Raw genomic sequence first — 18,733 nt, 5'->3', positions numbered from 1 at the left:
TTTTTTAGATAACTCAAAAGGTTATGGATAGATTTACATGAAATTTTCAGGAGTTGTTGGAAATGTGAAAAAGGAAGAAGTGATTTAATTTTGGTGGTGATCCGGATCACCGTTTAGATTCAGGAATTTTTTTTTTAAGTATTCTGGCCCTTGTTTACTTTCACAACAAACTTTTCTAGATGCAAATAATCATGTCAATGCAATTCTAGGAAAATTGAGATGTTAAAATATTTTACTTGTTTCAAAATAAATTAGTAGTAAGCTGTTAAGCTTAAATTCAATATTCAACTGGTTCAGGAGTCATTCTTTGAACTTACGAGAGGACATTATGTTGTGACTGATTGGGAATCGGGGACAGTCGTGATGCAAATGAAGAGACTGAGGTAAAAAGCTGTGTCAACTGATGGTGGGTGTGACAGAAATAATCTAATAATTTATTTACAGATTAGTCGACTATTAAAATAAAAAAGTTTATTATTAATGTCTAATAACCTTGTAGCAACCTACCAAGGCCGAGTTAACCCCCGAATCAGATATTCACAAAGTTCTTGTCTGAGGAGGTCCATCCACACATCTCCAAAACAGAGCTCAATGAAAGCCCTAAAAATCAGATCCATCTTAATCCGGGTTAACAGACCTCCACTTTAAACCAAGAACCCTGCTGGTTTTATCTTGTTCCTGGTAGGAAATGTCTACACAGACAGACTGTGGCACCCTTTTGAAGTTGGACCCTGGTAAGGTCCCTTTGTATCCACAGCACACAAGACCAAATTCCAGAGCAGAACCTTTAAGCTCTGAATTCTAAACAGTATAAAAAACTGGATGTATCCTCAGCACACCTGGATAAATGGACTCTTCTTCCTTTCTAAATGAATCCAAGACTTTAACCGTTTTTCAGATGTGAAATCCACAGAAGTTAGCAAGTTAGTTCATTTCTGTGATTCCTTGGATGGAGCAAGGGCGCCATCTAGCAGACACCCTCGAACAGGTTGAGATAGGCATTTCAGGCTGATTAAATACACCGTGATTAACATTATATGCTGTTGTTATTAACGACTCTGACTCAAAGTAAGAACTTGTGTGGAAATGATTTCTTGACCCACCAGGTCCATGGAAAGTGAAAATCATTGATGAAGTGTATTGAAATGTCTTGATGAAATGTCTGGTACCTGTTAACAAACCTTTTCCCCTTTTGATAGCAGCAAAACTGTTTTAAGGTTCATGTTTATAAGGATCATTCATACTTCTTCTCATCTACAAATGGATTTTATCGACATGTTTTGAAGTTGGAAAAATGTTAAGTTTAATTCCCCAAGAACTTACTATTTTGACCAAACCTTCAGACCCCATGTCCGGACCCCTGCGCTCTGATTGGATAATCTAAAGTCCGCCCCAGAGCGTCGGCAAATTTAACTGCGGGTCTTCCCGGAACTCGCCCTCTTTTGTCTTTTTTTGTCCTCTTATCTTCCTTTTTGTCTTTTTTCCTGCTCTTGTTTTTTTTCTCTCTCGTTTTCTTTTGTTTCTCTCTTGTTTTTTCTTTTCGTTTTCGTTTGATGTTTGCTTTAGTCGTGTTTTTGTCCATCTGGCGTCATGTTCGTTTTTATTAAGTACGTAATCTCGCTCCTGCTTAACACCAGAAAACTCATCCAATTCTGGCTGAACAATTTTTGTTCTGGAACGCCATCGAAGCTGCTCTCCCAGCCCAAAAAGACTGTGACCAGTAACGCACGGACGACCAGAACGTTACTGCTCCAGCTGATCCCAGGACTCTGCCGGCACTCGTGACCCATGGATTCTAATCGGAGTTGGGTCTAGCTTCAGACGTCGAACCAGGCGTCCACAGAAGTCAGGCGAGCTCCTGACTTCTGTGGAGGTCCCCTTTGGACAAGTATCAGGACGACCACTGAATCCTTGCCCACTGGACCCAAGGTTCGGGTTCTCGACCACCAAGGCACTGAAGTAAGGCCGACCCATTATTCCACTGTCTCCGATCCAGCTGGTGTCTTAGCAGAAGCTGCCCTTTATAAATCCATTCCCCCAGTATCCGCCTGATAGTCTACCCTGACATAGGACTAGTTAACTTCATTAGACTTGCCATCTTTCCAACCTTCCTAGTTGTGTAAGTTATGTAAGCTGCTTACACAACTTTACCTTTAATAATTTTATTTTACATTTTTGTGGTTGGCTCGGCTCGAGCTTCCATACTCTCTCTGTCGCTCGATCTCTCACTCTCCCTCTCTCTCATCTTGGCTAATTCAGTATTTGATGCTTGCTGACGCTATTTCTGGTTTAAATTATTAATTTCATTTGTGCCTGATGATTTTAACCGGCGTGGTTTTTAATAAAGTGTGTTATATTTTAAGAAGCCGTGGTAGCGGGATCAATCTTTAAGGAAGTGATTTGTTCCCTCTGACGAGAACTTACAGTAAGCATACTTTGAGACTGATGGTTATCTGTTATTAGACAAATATCATTGTCATATTACGGAATTCCCTACCTGACCGTATAACAAATTTAGGGCTGGGTGGTGCCCCGAGATCGTCCGCTTGTCTAAGGACACAGCGAATTAATAATTAAAACACCCACTGTCGCTCCGACACTGGATCCCAGGTTAACGTTAATGATAATATGCTACAACCTTTAAAGCCGCACTAGATCAGAAAACCAAACACAACGTGGACCATAATAGCAAAAACAGGCTTTGAGTTTAGAAAGAAAATATTTCTGCAAAATTCCTAGACATTTTGTTTTAGAGCGACAAACATCATATTGTCATCCTCAAATAACGGCCTGAGCTATTTTATTTCAAGGTTTTTGTAAAAGCACAAAAACAACCTGATATCTGCAAGAAATCAATCCTATGTATTTTTAGAACAACTTTACAAAAATCACTTGGTACATCACTGTAAGCAGGCGACAATATTAATAACGGTAGACTGCTATTCCCACAGATGGAACATGAGGAATAGAAAGAGAGGACATGAGGTAACATCTAAAATATAAAATAAATACATGTTAATGTGGTTGCTAATCAGTTCAAACTTTGTTTCCAAAGCACTTTCTGTGCCAGCGGTATATAGAACAGAGCTGGTTTACAAATCTTGCTGCATCTTGTGAATGTTATGCTGGTTAGTTGGAGGCATGTCAGATGCCTCCCTTCAGTGTGGCTCATCATACAGGATGGTTCAAGAACATGGTCACAAGTCTTCCAGATCATGTCAGGATATGATCTGAAAGCGTGTGAAAATATTCACACTCAAATTTAAAAATTGCCCACTTGCTAAAACATTTAAAAAAAAAAACACGAAAAAAAATTATAAAAAACATTATCAATGAAAGGAAATCCAGATACATGGTTCATAATATTTTGTATAATGAATTAGATTTTTAAAAAAGACTGAAATAATACATAATTCTTGTAAATTAATTAGCTAACATAATAAACTATGATTAAAACAGGACTGTTGTTTCCTAAAATGTTCCTGACATCATCAGAGTTGCTGTGTGATTGTTGTGACAGATCAGATGCTAAATCTGTATTAACATATCTAATAAATCAGTCAGGATGGAAAATGAACTTCCAGTGGCTGTGTTTGTGGATGTAGTTGAAGAGATAAACCAAACGGAGGGATTTATTTCTAGACGGTGATGTAGGACTGCATCACCATCATCCATACTCATTTTATTTCTTTGGGCTTTGGTTGACATTAATAAATAACTCAGATGTATTTATGTGTATGCGTTTGGGTGTGTAGATGTGCACTTCTCAGCTACAAGAACCAACGGGAAAGAGAGTCCAAGTGGAGGACCTAAGGCCTAATGAATTAGGCCTAATTTTCTGTCTGATAACACAGCGACAGGCCAGAAGGTGTCCTATGTGTCTGCACGCAATAGGCATCGTCTGTACCCCCGGCCCATGATGATAGGACTACATGAGCAAAGAGAAGAAATTATGAATGACTCATCATATTGGGCTAACTTACAGATGCTTAATACAGTCAAATAGATTTTTTTGGTTGTAAATGACTGTTTGCAAATTATTTTTTAAAGTGAATGAAGTTTTGTCAACCTGCGAAAGAGGATTTCAGCTTTGTGAATGTGTAGGAAAGTGTTCATGAGGTGTAAAATGGTTTGTATTTGTAAAGGAAATGACAAACATCTGTTCATGGAAGAAAGGGTGTGCAACACTCAAGTAACAGATCTTTACACATCTATCCGATTGGATGGTGACAAATCAAGCTGTCCAATCAGAGAGCACTGCTGCAGGGTCTCAAACAGAGGTAGATTTTACAGAAAAATAAAGTCGCAACTATACCTGTAACCTGGATGAGTTATGATTTATTATTTTTTTGTGAAATATTATAGATAACTCTAATGTCCCACTTAAGAGAGAAACTCACGCTTTTCCCTTTAAGATTATTTTGGTCTCTGGATGTCATTTAGAAAAACAAAACATGAAATATCATCATGTTCTAATTTATTTTATTACTGTTCACACTGCATAAATCACAATTCATTTACATGAAGTTTCTTATTTTTACATTTTTAGTTTGCTAGCAAATTTTTTACACAATAAATTGACTTATTTTTATTTGAAATAATTGCGTTCCTCTCTATAAATAAATTGCAGTAACTTATTCAATTATAAAAGTAAAGAAAAAATCTAAAGAGAAAATGACAAAACAAGAATAATTATGGTCTGGCTCCCTGGAACAGCAGGTGTTGCAGATTATCTGTCAGCAAACCGGCAGTGTCGCCTTTCCTTGGTTGTTGGTCGGCGGTCATTTGATTACATTTAACTAGTCTGCGAGTACCACAGCCATACCTATGTTGCTTGGTTTTGGGGGATTTCTCCCTCCTAATGGTTGTTCATAGGGAGCTGTTAGCCCGTCAGTGGTTAACCCCTCATGGGTGTTTGGGTGTACCAGAGCCACTTCTCGCTCTCACCACTGTGTAATTGTGAACCTCTGTAAGTACTTTTACATTGAAAGTTCCCTTTCAATGCAGTTTTCTAAGTGTGATTGGTCAGGTAGCATGAGATTACCTGCTTTAACAAGGAATAACCTGTAATAGTGTTGGAGTGGAAAACAGACAAAGCTTAGAAAAGCTGGCATGATACAGCTTCCAGCTTCACTCCATCTGTTTCTTCCAGAACCACCAAGAACCACACAGATGTGTTTCTGCTTCTAACACAGGTTCTGTGGTAAAGTATCAGAACATTTGTGCTTACTGGCAAATTGGCCAGTGCTTACACTAGTTTAAACCGACACAGGTGGATTTTACTATTCAGAAGAAAACATTGGAGGTTTAGTCCTGACAGTTGATGGTTAGGTCCTATTGCTAAAGTATAACCACAGTTTTCCCAAAATAAATATTCTATTCAGATAACTAAGTGAATTTAATGAGATGTTAGAATGTCATTATCATGATGAGAACTTGTTGCATTGATGGAGGGCAGGAAGCTTTCACTTCTCTGATTGAACAGTATGATTTGTTGCTACAATATCAGATAAAAGTGTAACAATAAGAACAAGAAAAAAAAAGAAAAAGAAAACTAAAAACTGACAGTTTTTCAAATTCATATCTGTAAACATTTGTTTGAAAAGCACCTTTTTTGCCTTCATGGATATAAATCTTTTTAATACTCATCAATTTTTTTTGTACAGGATCACAAAGTTGAGCTTTTCAGGCAGAATTTTTTAACAGGGTGACAAAACATTAATTTAAAAACCACAAATTTATGATGTGTTGAGTCCATATATCTGCATCACCAGTATCACAAAACATTAGATCTTTTTTTAAAAGTGCAACAGATGTGACATCAGGATTGTGATGTAAACAGCAAGACCACACAGCAAAAATGCATCATCGGGAAGAAATGTCTGTGCATCTCATTCTGCAAGGCTGAGCTTCGAAAGCATTTGGATAATGATGTTATTGTAATATCAACAGATTACTAAAAAAAAGTACATTGCTATCAGATTAAATCACCTTTCTGTCTCGACTTTGTTCTTTTGTTAATGAGAACAAGCAAAATAGGAGTTAATGAACTGTAAAAACTTTCCATGGAGCATAATCTTGATTTAATTATGTTTTGATGATGAAATAAGATTAAATCAAGATGATATCAAATGTGTCTTATCAACACTGTATTAAAATTTCCTTTTTAATAGGATGGCTTATCTTGTCACTAGTTTTCTTGACATCGAGACTGTATTTTCTTTTTATTCAGACAGATTTGTATAATTTATTTTATTTATTTATTTTTTTTTACAATTTTTGAAAATCGTTGAGAATACCACAGTTTTATGTCTTTAGGGTGCAATGACATTTTCACATCCAGGAGACCTAACACAAGATATTAGATAGTAATAGCAATAGTAATAATAGTAATTAAATAGTAAAACAAGTAGTCATAATAAATGTATGGAGGAAAGAAACTACTAGAAAAACTAAAAACAAAGATGGAGTCGCGTTTTTCAGACAACACTTTCCAAATGCTTTAGTCATGTTAAAAGAATATAATCTGAATGAGTTGTTTTTGGATTAAGCATCAACATAATCAGATGTATGTTTATGCAGAAAAAGGAAATATCTTTTTCAAATTAATCCCTAGACAGAGTCTGAAGACTGACTGTGAAACTATGAACACTAGAAAGCTGGTGTTGAGGTGACTTCCTCAACAGGAGCTTCAGTATGAAGACAAATCTTTAGCATGATTTTAACTTCACACATACATTCACAGTCTCTTTCACTATCATGTATGCTTTTATCGTTACTGTCTTGTCCTGCATGTGGTTATATGCTGGTTGCATGTGTTATTGTTCACGTTCTTTTTAGTTTGTCTTCCTGCGGGTGCTCCTGATGGTTCTCTGCTTTGTCTTCTTTCAGAGAACAGTGAATGTTTGTGTTAAGTTTGTTTAAAGAGAAGCTTGGTTTCTTCTCAGTTTGGGTTTTTAATGCAGTTAATTTGTATCTTTTGTAGCTGTGTTTCCTTTACAGTTTTTGACTAAATAATGGCAATATTTCTCAAATGCCTACGAAGTACAATTTCAGTTTGCACTGGTATTCATTTAATGATATTGAGCCACAATTATAATCAAGTATCTTCCTGTGAAACTCTATTTTGAGGAGGGTGGAGATAAAAACTATTTTGTTTTGGAGCTGCAATTTTGGTTGGGACGACTGCTGTCACCACTCTCCTCATCAGAACATGAAAGAAGTCATCCAGAAGTCATCTTTACTTGAAATGAACTGGTCACATGACCCCGTATGACACCTTTGTTGACAGATAAATGGGAAACAAGCGTTTCCATTATACCTCTGGAACCTCAGCCAACATCGACACAAAAGTGTAAAAACATTTAAGCAGTATTTCTTTTCTTTTTTTTTAAACAGGTGTTTCCATGACCACTTTATGCTGTGACATTTAGGTTTTGTGCAATTTTAGCGTAATGAAATTGAAGCTACTTTCTGCTTTTCTTCTCTGTACCCTCTCCTTTTCTCTTCTCTTCACTCTAAGCCTCTTTTTGTCCCCTCAGTCAGGTTTAGCATTAAAAATAAATCAGGTATAGAGAAATAAAAACCTAAAGAAAAATACAGAAGTATCTAGGAGAGCCCTTTATACACAAGGCCTTGCACCCTGCCAAAGGAAATTTGTTTGCAACAAGGCAGCAAGGGCATCAGTCTGCCTGCCATAACACTAGACAGGACAATGAGAAAATAAATAAATAATTTTTGCTTAAGTTCCCTTTCAATGCAGTCCACTAACTGTGACCAGTCAGGTCGCATGAGAGTACCTGCTCGATCAAGGAATAACGCGTCTTGTTGTCATGACAGACAAAATTAGGGGATGCTACTGCTATTATAGTGCTGCGGTGGAAAAAAGAAAGCTTCACGTCATTGGATCCCTGTCCAACATGGTGCAGCAAGATGAAAAAAGCAACTATGTCATGTAATGTCATGTGTTCACAACAGGACAAATGCAGTTCAGTCATATTGGAAAAGTTTGGTAGAAATAAACATTGAAAATCATTAAGGAGCTTCAGATCATCATCCAGAATCCTAAAAGTTAAAAAAGGTATTATCAAAGAATACCAAGATGTTTCTAATACCAGTCTCTATCTATATAATATTTTATTCTTGGTTGTCATTTGGCTTCATACATTTAGGCTAAAATGAACTACTAAAGTGAGTTCCGTCATCTTACAAGCTACTGACTTTTCTTGTCAATCTGCCCAAGGGCTCAATGCAGCAAAATAAACTTCAGAAGAGTGATGCAAAGAGCTTGTGACAGCATATGGTTCGGAATGGAAATCTATGTGTGCCTTTTGCAAAGGAAGAAGTCTGCTGGCAACTGTGCCCGAGCCATCCCATTTCATGCTTTGTCAAGTCCAGGATGGAGTCATTCCAGATGGAGAGCAGTGTTTCCCCTAGGTTTGTGGCATTGGGGTAGCTAATGGCGATATAGAGAGGAGATGATAAAATTAACTTATGGAAAGGGAAGACTTGACAACCGAATGCCAGGAGGAAGTATGGACCATGTTTACCATATTAACCTGTGAATCCTCAATTAGATGCAGACTTAGATACGAGCGCTTCCCATATTCATGCTTGCACCTACAACAGAGTAGCTAGGCCAAATATTTTCGGCAAGCATTTCCATGTCAACTCATAATGACAGCTTAAGGCCTCAATCTACCTGACATGAGTTCTTCTGACATAAAATTGTAAATATGGAAATCCTCCAACTACCGAAAGGACTTCTATTTAACCTTTAAAATGATACTCAGTCAAGCAAAATGCCATTTCAAAACACACTTCCTGCATCCAGACAAGTGCCTGGATGCAGAACAGTCACATAGGGCTAATTATTAGTCTAGTTACCGAGGTGGGCTTAAGCCTGAAGAACCAGATTTTGAGTCCCCGGCAAGCCAAAAGAGGTTAAACACTATGGACTTTTGAGCTGAAACACAGCAGCCCACTGCTCTCTAGTACATCTAGAGATGGGTCAAATGCAGTGCCCAATTTACCAACTGGGATTCATAAAGTTAAAAAAAAGAAGGTAATACAAAATCTAATAGGAAAATGTGTTTTTAACCGTATTATCATTAAGCTGGGCTTTATCCACTAAAGACACAGGCTAATAACCACAGAAAGGAGTGTGTCTGCCTCATTTGTCCATGTTTAAAATAAAAGGAAGATACAACAGGGAGGGACGTTCTGATGATCAAAAAGAGTCCAAAACAGAAAAAAATATAATTTTTTTTTAGTAATTTCACAGGTCTAATATCTTAGATTGAGTTAAACCTGGAGTAAAGGCTGAGACATGGTTTATTTTCAGCAGACCAGCAAACACAAAACACTTTGTGGGAAAATCCACAAAAATTAGCAAGAGGCTTGCTCCTTGAAAGACATGAAAGATGAGGGTCAACCATGCCACACAGCTTGTCTTCCCACCAGAAATCCCAGAGACCTCCCTCAGATCAGACTGCATCACAGTCCCTTAGGAGGAAGGATATAAGCAGCGAAAGAGGTCACATGACACAAGTATACCAAGCTGGCAGCAGAGAGTAGGGAAGCATGTTGGGTAGCAACAAGTCATCCAGTGGAGGTTGAGGACGGCAAGAACAACCAGGGTAAAGCTAAAGAAGACCACAAAATAGCTGGCAGAGGAGGCCAAAAAGGCAAGCTACTGGTTGTGGCTTCAGAGGAGAGAAAATAATTAGGGAAGCAACCCAGTTAATACAGAAGGGTGGCAGGGAGATAACCCCATTTAGCCACTACTCCTCCATTGGGACATGGACTGGGTAGGGGGGCAAAACATCAGTGAAAGATGGCTCCAGCTGATGACCCTGCAGCCTCTACCAAGACAGAAGCAAAGCAGGGATGCAAGCACTTGTGCATAATACTAACTCCTATTAAATTCATCTATTTATTCAGTCCCAGAATACGGGCCGCTGTGATCTAACATCCAATCTGCTCCCATAATCTCGCTCCTAAAAGCGATTTGTCAAAGTCCATTTTTGTAGACTTAGTAATCAAGCACTTGATGTTTCTGTCCCCATGAATTTGAACTTAATGATCCAATTTCAATCAAGTAGATTCATAGTTTTTGCAATAAAAAAGCTGTTACACCCTTTCACACAGCTGTATATTTTCATGCTCAGTATTTGTGAGGACAATAATGCTTTTTTTAAATTTTATTTCTTACATGCTGTTGTTTTTATGAGACCACATGTCCTGTCATAGCACTATTTTCTACCTCAGGCAAAAAGAATGGTTCTATATCCATAAAACACGACTATTATGTCTGTGGAAAGATAATCATTGTCCTCAACCTCACTCTTGCAGTTCAGTCATGCACCCATCATAAATCATAAAAGCATCAATATTTCAAGCTAATTAATAAGTCTTTGAGAGCAGAGTTATTGCTAGCGTGACCTATGTGCTAAGTGTGTCCAAGTGCATTAGGAGCAGGACCTGCTGATGAATCAATTATGTGTCGGCTTATTGGTGAAAAAAAATGCTCCTTGTGGAAGGTCAAGAGCAGCCATACTGCAGAGCAGCATGAGTAATTTAACAGGACCCTGCCCTCTGCACCTATAGGTTAAACGTTGAGCACAGTGCTGCAACAACTGTGACTGTTTTAGAGAAACAAATGAAGTCGACGTTCTGGCTCGGTGAAATTGCTGCCATGGTTACAGAGGTTAATATCAATCATGAGAGACTAGAGATTTTGGATGTCAAAGGTTGCTATGACAATCTTATTGAAGATAGCAAGCATCCTAACCTACATTGCTCACTTCACATGCATATACTGTGATAGCTGCAGGGCTCAATGACACTTGTTGCCATGGATACAAGCACTCATTGCATACACTGGACTCTTTCCTACTTTTACATTCATATATGACAGAGGCCTGATTTCTCATACTGTGAAAAGTAAATCGAAAATTAAACATTATTTTGAATATTTTAAGCACACAATAGACAATAGTGTACAGGCAGGGTAGTCAGTGACTACGAAGGCAGAAAGAAATAAATGTAATCATTCCATTTTAGTAATTAGTTCATATAGCTTCAGTTTCTTTTATGATTATTATCTTTAATATAAACTTCAGATGACGATTGCCTATAACCTGTAGTACCTATCGGTTTAAAACTGATGGCATTTAGGGCTTTTCGTAGCTCAATAAAAATTACTCAACAGCACCTCCTCCTGGCCAGGCAAAGAAGCTGCACATCCTGCCACTGCGCTGCAGGGTTGAGGCCGTATAGGCACAGTCTTATACTGCCTTGTACGATGTGTGTTTGCGCATGTGCAGTCCATTTCTACATAAGAAATCACATACACAAAAGGCAGAATGCTACACGTCCGTTTTACATTACTGCACTATGCCAGTGATCTACATACATTCAAAAGGACTGATATTGGTTGACATGCTCACCGGAGGGATGAGCCTACTAGAGAGGCTTAAACAATTTCTAACGTCTTTCGTTTGAGAGAAAACAACAACATCACTACTTGTTGTCATGACATTAGGGGGATGCTAATTAATCATTTAGGGGATGCTATGTAATCATTTAGCTAGCTAACCCTACAGCTGATAGCAAGTGCCTGATAATAGATATGTTTTTCTTTAATTCAGATGTACAGTGAAAAAAAACAAGAAAAAAAAGCATCATTGAAAAGTTGGAGTACTTTAGGGACACTGAGGTATCACAGAAATGTTTGGTCTGTTTTGGAGCGTTTTCGGCCTGCGGGTTGTTCTAATTTCCCTGTAACTGATTCCAAAGCTTTTTGAAAATCTTACAAACCACTTCCATGAGCTGCCAGCTTGTGGAGCTTCACTAAGAAGCTGTCCAGCACTCCAACAATGACCACAAGGCTTAAAAAAGCTGCGAGATGACTGCAAAACTACTTTCTGGTGTAGCTCATTCAGCTTGTGGTGTAATTCAGAAACATTAGCCAGTGATGAAGTTTATTAGGTTGATCACATCAAGAAAACTACATTGTTAACAACCATATTACTGAATGAGCCACTAACATTGATTTTAGAAAGACAAGCTCAAGATCTGTCTTTTGTTGGCAAATCATGCTTTTGTAGGAGTCAACTAGAGTTTGACAGCATCCTGGCCATCATCAGTGGACACTGGTAAAAAAAACAAAAAAAACAAAAAAACATCAGCACCAAAGACAAAATAGAGGGGTAGTTTGATACTGTTTTAAACTTTTTAATTCACTTTTATTAATTCAAGCTTTGGTAGACAGTAGACTTACACACAGGCTGAGTTCAGATTTAAGAGACCCTGAGAAGACAGTGTTAACAGTTTATTAGCTTTAAAAGATTCTTCTTTTTTTTTCTACATTCAAACATGAGTAATATAAAAAAAAAAAGAAAATGGAAAAAGGCCCAAAAGAATTCTCTTTTTTAATTTTTTTTCACAAGACCCATGCTTTCAGCTTGCAAGGTCACATGTTTGGTCTCTAATCCAGAATTAGCCTGCTTGGCTGCAGCTGCTATTCTCCATCCTGCAGCATCCGCTGTATAACATCACAATGTAACCAGTGGGCATACATCTGCAGCTTGCAGGCTCTTCTGTCTATCCATTACAGTCCTTCTTTTTATCTTTCTGTGATAAATGACACCCTTTTCAGAGCAGTTAACTAGTTATTTTCCATTAATCTGAGTCAAGCAGCTGCTGTCATCACTGTTGCTGCCCTGAGGGCATACAACTCTCTTTCACTCACAGCAAAGCCCAACTAACATTCACCAACAGCAGGAAGCATACTATCGAGGCAGGAGGAGATACAGCCAGGCCCAAATCCAAAGATACCCGAGTCACCATGGCAACAGGCAGAGTGACAGAGGGTTTCATGTTTATGTAATTAAACAATTAGCAGATACTGGAAGAAGTGGCAATCACAGTTCGCTTCAAAATATTCCAAGATATGTTAAATACACGCAATGAAACTCCAGATGTTCTTCATGAGTTCCCAGTTTATCTGCCTACATTTATGCTACATCAAACAAAACACATTCAGCATCACTGGAGAGGAACCCTGCTACATGTAAAATGCAACTAACAAAGTCTTTTTGCAAAAAAAAAAGATTTTAGATCTTTTAAGATTATGAAATCATAAATTACCCTGGATTTTTCAGTTTGAGTGTTTTGTGGCAACAGACAATGTAGATAAAAATGAGCACATAGCAACTAAGATAACTGAGCTCTTCTATTTCATTTCCGACTTTAAAGATTATAATTCTGAAAGAAGAGGCTGAAGCTGCAGAATGCATATGGTTAAGGTTTGGGGGAGGCCTCCAGAGGAGTGATGCAATGCCCCCCTCGGTGATAAAAACCAGCCTGTGTGGGTGTTTTTGGTAGAATGCACACTTACTCTGCCAACTCCTCCAGGCTGCGGTACACATCATCCTCATTGAGAGCTGTGTCCTCAGATGGAAAAGGCCTGGTACACACAGAAAAACACAAACAGAGAGAGAGAGAGGGTTACAAAACAATTTATCACAGCACACACCACAGCGTCCATCCCAGGTAGAAGAATAGCCGATCGGAAACTTTGTATTCTATCTGTCTTCTTGTCATTCTGAGTTTTATCACTTCTGCAGTAAAGCAGCAGGATGCATTCAACAGAGGGACCCCATCAGTCACCAACAACCATGTCAAAACACATCTGAACGCTGTGAATGACAGATAAGGAGCTGCCATCTTTCCACAACCAACTTTCGAAGGAATTGAGGTGAGAAAACAGTTTTTTTTTTTTGTTTTGTTTTTTTTTTATTAGACAGGCAGGCAGGTGTCACCCAAACCCCGTCGAGGTTTGCTCAGTTTTCTAGAGGAAAACAGTAAAGAAGTACATGATAAAAAAAATAAAATGACCAAGTTTGGAGCTGTAATATTTCTGCTGCAGAGTGTGGCCTTCACCGCCGGCATTAAACATATACGAGGAATGTAAGACAAACTGAGAACATGAATAAAAGTCGTCATGTCAGCTCACTAAATAGTAATCAGAAAGATTCATGCTGATTCTCTTCCTAAATTTTTCATTGCCGCCCACACTGTGTCAACAAACAACTCCTGAGGGGGCTGGGGGGGGGGACAATGAATGACTGATGAATTAGCTCGCTAAACAGTGAGGATTCTTTTCTCTATTCTATTTAAAAACAAAGTATCAATTCTCTGAAAGCAATATATCAGAAGTGCGGCATTAGTTTTACTATGGCCAACTGTGCCCCCCCCCACCAGATATAATTATGATTGCTACAAATTAAAGCCTAATAGCTTGATGCCGTGCACAATTAAAATCGGCTATTAAAATCAATGAGGTCATAACCTGTGCAACGATACTGTTTGATCTGACAAACTCCGACATTAAACATCCCTGCAAGGCACATCCCGAATACATCAAGCATTGCTTAATGAAGAGATGGGGAGCAGAGGGAGTGTGGGAGGAAGCTGATGATCACCAGTGAAAAGCAAGATTTCCACTATCTGTTCAACTGAGTTTTCAAACATCTGGAGTTTCTAAACATGATTCTTGTCAGCATAACGAGTCAAATAGCAACATTTTTGGCTTCTGAACTGTGTGGTTTTTTTAAAAAAATTTTATCTGAAAGCAGCTTATTCTGGTAACAGTGATGATACACCCAAAGACTGCAACCTACAAACCTGTTGAGTTAGAGCAACTACAAAGTTTTTTTGCGTCAGTTAAACCAATGGGACCAAATCACATTCATACGTATTTTAAGCCTGTAAAATCAATAATCTCAATAGTCTCAGTCTCAGGGTCTTTCAGCAAACAGTACATCTGGATAACGTTGATAAAAATCTCATATCACATTAAATTTGGCTGGCTTATGATCTGTCCAAGGATTAGAGTATATAGCTAAAACGTGACCTGAAGGGACTCCTCATAAAAGGTTAGGAGTCTTGCGTAATATTCTAATTCATACATAGCTTTAATTTGCTGTTAAAAAGTACGACATTTGCAGTTTTCATACAGTTCCTGAAATCCCCATCAAATCCTGAAACCTGTTGGTAAAAAGATGCTCTGACAAACGGTAACAAAGGCCAAAATTAGGCAAAGCGCAACCAGAACTAGGAACTCTTAAGAGTCTGCAGCCATCTCTAAAGAGCAGCTGCAGCAGAAGTCATCTAATGAAGAAAAAAAAAAAAAAAAAAAAAACAGACTGAAAATGATCATTGGATCAATGCTCCACGAAGTGTGTTCTTCAGCTACTACTTTTGCCACAAGAAAAATGAGTCGTCCACAAGGCCAGAACAAAAAGTCTGAGATTTCTTGCTGTACAAGTGAACAATAGAACAGGTATTAAATAAAAAACTGATACGTTGTTCAAATGAGTCAAATTTTATTAGTCGTATTATGGAGACTACAATGAAGTGAATAATAAATAAATAAATAAACAAAGGGATAATATACTTTGAAAGTAACAAAAAAAGATCCAGTTCTTACTCTGTTAACCAGAAAAGGTGACTATAGTAGCCAAGGCAATCACAGTGTATAGGAATTCTGAGTATGTCTGGAATCCATTCATTCAACCAACTACACTGCCCATTGTGTAAAGCAGGGGACACTGCATTCAAGATATGTGTTTTAAAACAACTGGTACTTACACATGTAAAGTTTGTTTTCAAGAGCAGAATTTCCTGTGATCCAACTGTGCTTTTATTTTGTGAGATGAAAACAACCCCCCACACATCCACACACACCCCTTTTCTGTTAATTGTGTTTATAGAGTATTAACTTAAGTGCTACATTTAATCACAATCAACAGAAAGTTTTCTGGAAATGAATTTACTATTTTGACTTGATTTAAATTTAATTTGCAGACATTAAAGGTTTATTAAAGAAAACTTAATACTGATCCGCTGAAACAAAATTTTCAGGTTTTGTTTCAGTCAAAGCATCAGAGAAAAACAGGCTTATTTTGTTTGTTGTTACGATTTTATTTTGTCTTTAACTAGAACAAAGGCCTTACCAGTTCAATAGCTCAAAGCAGTTCGCAGGAGAGGTATGAGGCCTTAAAGGTTTATAATGATATTACCCCAATGAAACATGCCTTAAATGAATTTTAATAAAGTCAAAGGAGTTGATCAAACAAGTCCTTAATATAAATCAGTGTTGATTTAGAGAAGTTGAACAAAACTGCAGATGAAGGATCTTGCAGAACATGAATGTATGTAAAAAGAAGATCTAAAAAGTTTGGAAAAACAGTTATCGTGTATCATTAGTGAAAGGAATATATTTGCATGGCAGCCTCAATCTGATGGTGTTTTAGCCACAAAAATCCTTTAGTCTTTCAACAAAAGTCTATATTTCTCAAGTTTGCTTTGTTTTTTTAACATTATGTTTGGTCATCTAAAACCATTTAGAAATAAACACAAGCTCTTAATTTGCTTTTAACTATATTCGGAAATCAGATCACAGCAGTTCCAGAAAAAACAAAAAAAAAAAAAAAAAAAAAAAAAAACAAGGACAAAAAGTATGTACAGTATGTGCAACTGTCTAGACGGGGAAATCAGCGGAAAGCCGACAGGGATGGTTTAGTGTCACAAACAAGACCTTCAAAGCTCTCACAGAAGCACTCTGGTTTCTGTTTGCACTCAGCTTCACTGGTAATCCCCAGATATCTTCAGATGACTAAGACACTTTCCTGTGGTCTACATCCTATTAAAGATGCAACTGAAGTGGCCTGTAGGAAGAAAAACGTCAATGTTGCGCACTTTAAAAAAAAAAAAAAAGTATAGAGAGCTTCTTTTTATCATTGCTAGTGTGTGTGTGTGATGGTATGTAAATAACAGCAGTCAGCAAAAAGTGACTTGTCAATTTAACTAATGGTCAGCTCCACAGTTAAAGGTCAGTCAAAACACAGACACACACAGACACATTAACTGCATTATTCTCTTATCCGCATAATTTTTTTAAATCTCATTTAAGTTTGTTGTTTTTTTCCAAAAGCTAATTATAAGTACAGAAAAATCTGATCTGATTTATCTCATCTTCTCCCTTCCAGTTATGAAGAGAAGGAGCAGCTTCCCCCAGAGTCTAATAACACGCCCACAACAAATGGCCCCCTCCAATGAAGTGTGCTTTATATTTTAAGTTATTAATGGAGTCTCGCCGGGGAAAATCTAATTATATAGTAGTTTGTGAAGCAGTGCGCACATTTCTACTGTCCAGGGCTGTGGTTTTCATTCCCTTTAATAGTGCAACAAGGTATAATTGACATTTGTTCATAATTTCATCAGAACACCCCTGGTGAGCCGTGTCTTGGCAATTTATTGTTGCTCTGCAGTTTTTTTTTTATTTTCATTTCTGTGTAGTAATCCAGAGGATTTTTATTCAGCAAAAGCCTGTGTAATTATAATTCTGGCCATTCCCCAACACTGATGTCAGTAATGATGCATCTTGTTTAATTTCATTATAACTGACTTTGTCATGCTTTCTAGATATGCCCACCTTGCATCATTCCAGTATATACTACAAATGTTACCTTACGCTAGCTCAAGAAATACTTATAGCTGCTTTTTTTTTTTTTTTTCATCTGCAGACAAATAGTTTTTTTTAGTCCAACTCTGTTCTTTCATACCTCCATCTAAAATTTCCAGTCCAATCATGGGTGTAATAACATCAAACTTCATCAATTCAATGCTTAATGACCCAAGAGCATCAATCCAAATAGAAAATAGCACCAAGCACTGATTCAGTAATCATTTATCTAACATGCTTATTGACAAACGGTATTTCCTATCAAACATAACTTCTAATTTGATCTGTGGGGGGAAAATTCCCATATCTAAAGGTGGGCAATTGTGCTAAAGTTGGGTGGTAGAAGTACTGAAATATATGTTGAGACTTAAATGAGTCAGGTTTTTTTTTTTATATCCTGCTTAAATTTCTGCAAAAAGAAAATGTACTTTCAGTTTCCTTTTAATAATGTGAACACGTAAAACCTCAATATAAAAAGTTTTGCTAAAAGATTGTATTGTTTTTCATTTAAATGTTTGATAAAACTCAAACATAAGAATTATTTTAGCTAATTTTGTGAATCAGCATTGTCTCATACCATCAAATTGGGAGTCATTTTAAGAGACCCAATTGTGAATGTGTTGTGGAATTTCTGATATCGACAAATAGTTAATAGTTTCCTCCTGAATATTGGATCATATTCCAATTTAATAAATAAACTGTTCATTTTAGACAACAACTGCTTCATACACATTTAAAGACTGAGAACTGTTACAGTCTATGGATTTTGTTTTGTTTAGCTCTCCACTTGCGTTAGCCCAACAGTTATACATGTTATACTTTGCTTTGTTGGTTTCTTTCATTAGTAATGTGTCAAATTAGCTTTGCATGGTTACCTTTAGCTTTGTCCTATCAGTTTTAGCTTCGTTCCATCAGCTTTAGCTTTGTCCAATTAGCTTTAGCTTTGTTCCATCAGCTTTAGCTTAGTTCCATTATCTTTAGTTTTGTTCCATCAGATTTAGCTTTGTCTCATCCGCTTTAGATTTGTCCTGTTAGCTTTTGCTTTGTCCCATTAGCTTTAGCTTTGCTTTGTAGTGATTTCATGTGAAAGTGATTGTGGTAAATCTATATGTTTTATTATTTTAATTAATGTCTCATGAATTGAAAGGAATTTTACATCACAACAGGCTTTCTGATGTCTGCAAATTAATTAAATCCAAA

General features: G+C 37.3%; 1 protein-coding gene across 1 annotated transcript in view; it reads right to left on the bottom strand.

The window, feature by feature from the left end:
• The window catches only part of vav2 (vav 2 guanine nucleotide exchange factor), a gene marked incomplete at both ends in the record, with an annotated part of 239,622 nt that overhangs the window by 52,061 nt on the left and 168,828 nt on the right, over positions 1 to 18,733 (bottom strand). The window contains one exon of the mRNA XM_079256778.1: positions 13,403 to 13,471. Coding sequence (XP_079112904.1) covers positions 13,403 to 13,471 — 69 coding nt within the window. The remainder of the gene's footprint in view (positions 1 to 13,402; positions 13,472 to 18,733) is intronic.

This window comes from Telmatherina bonti (assembly GCF_933228915.1).
Source record: "Telmatherina bonti genome assembly, chromosome: 17".
NCBI classification, from domain to species: domain Eukaryota; kingdom Metazoa; phylum Chordata; class Actinopteri; order Atheriniformes; family Telmatherinidae; genus Telmatherina; species Telmatherina bonti.
The sequence above is the reverse complement of the archived record's forward strand: the minus strand, read 5'-3'. Positions and strand labels throughout refer to the sequence as shown.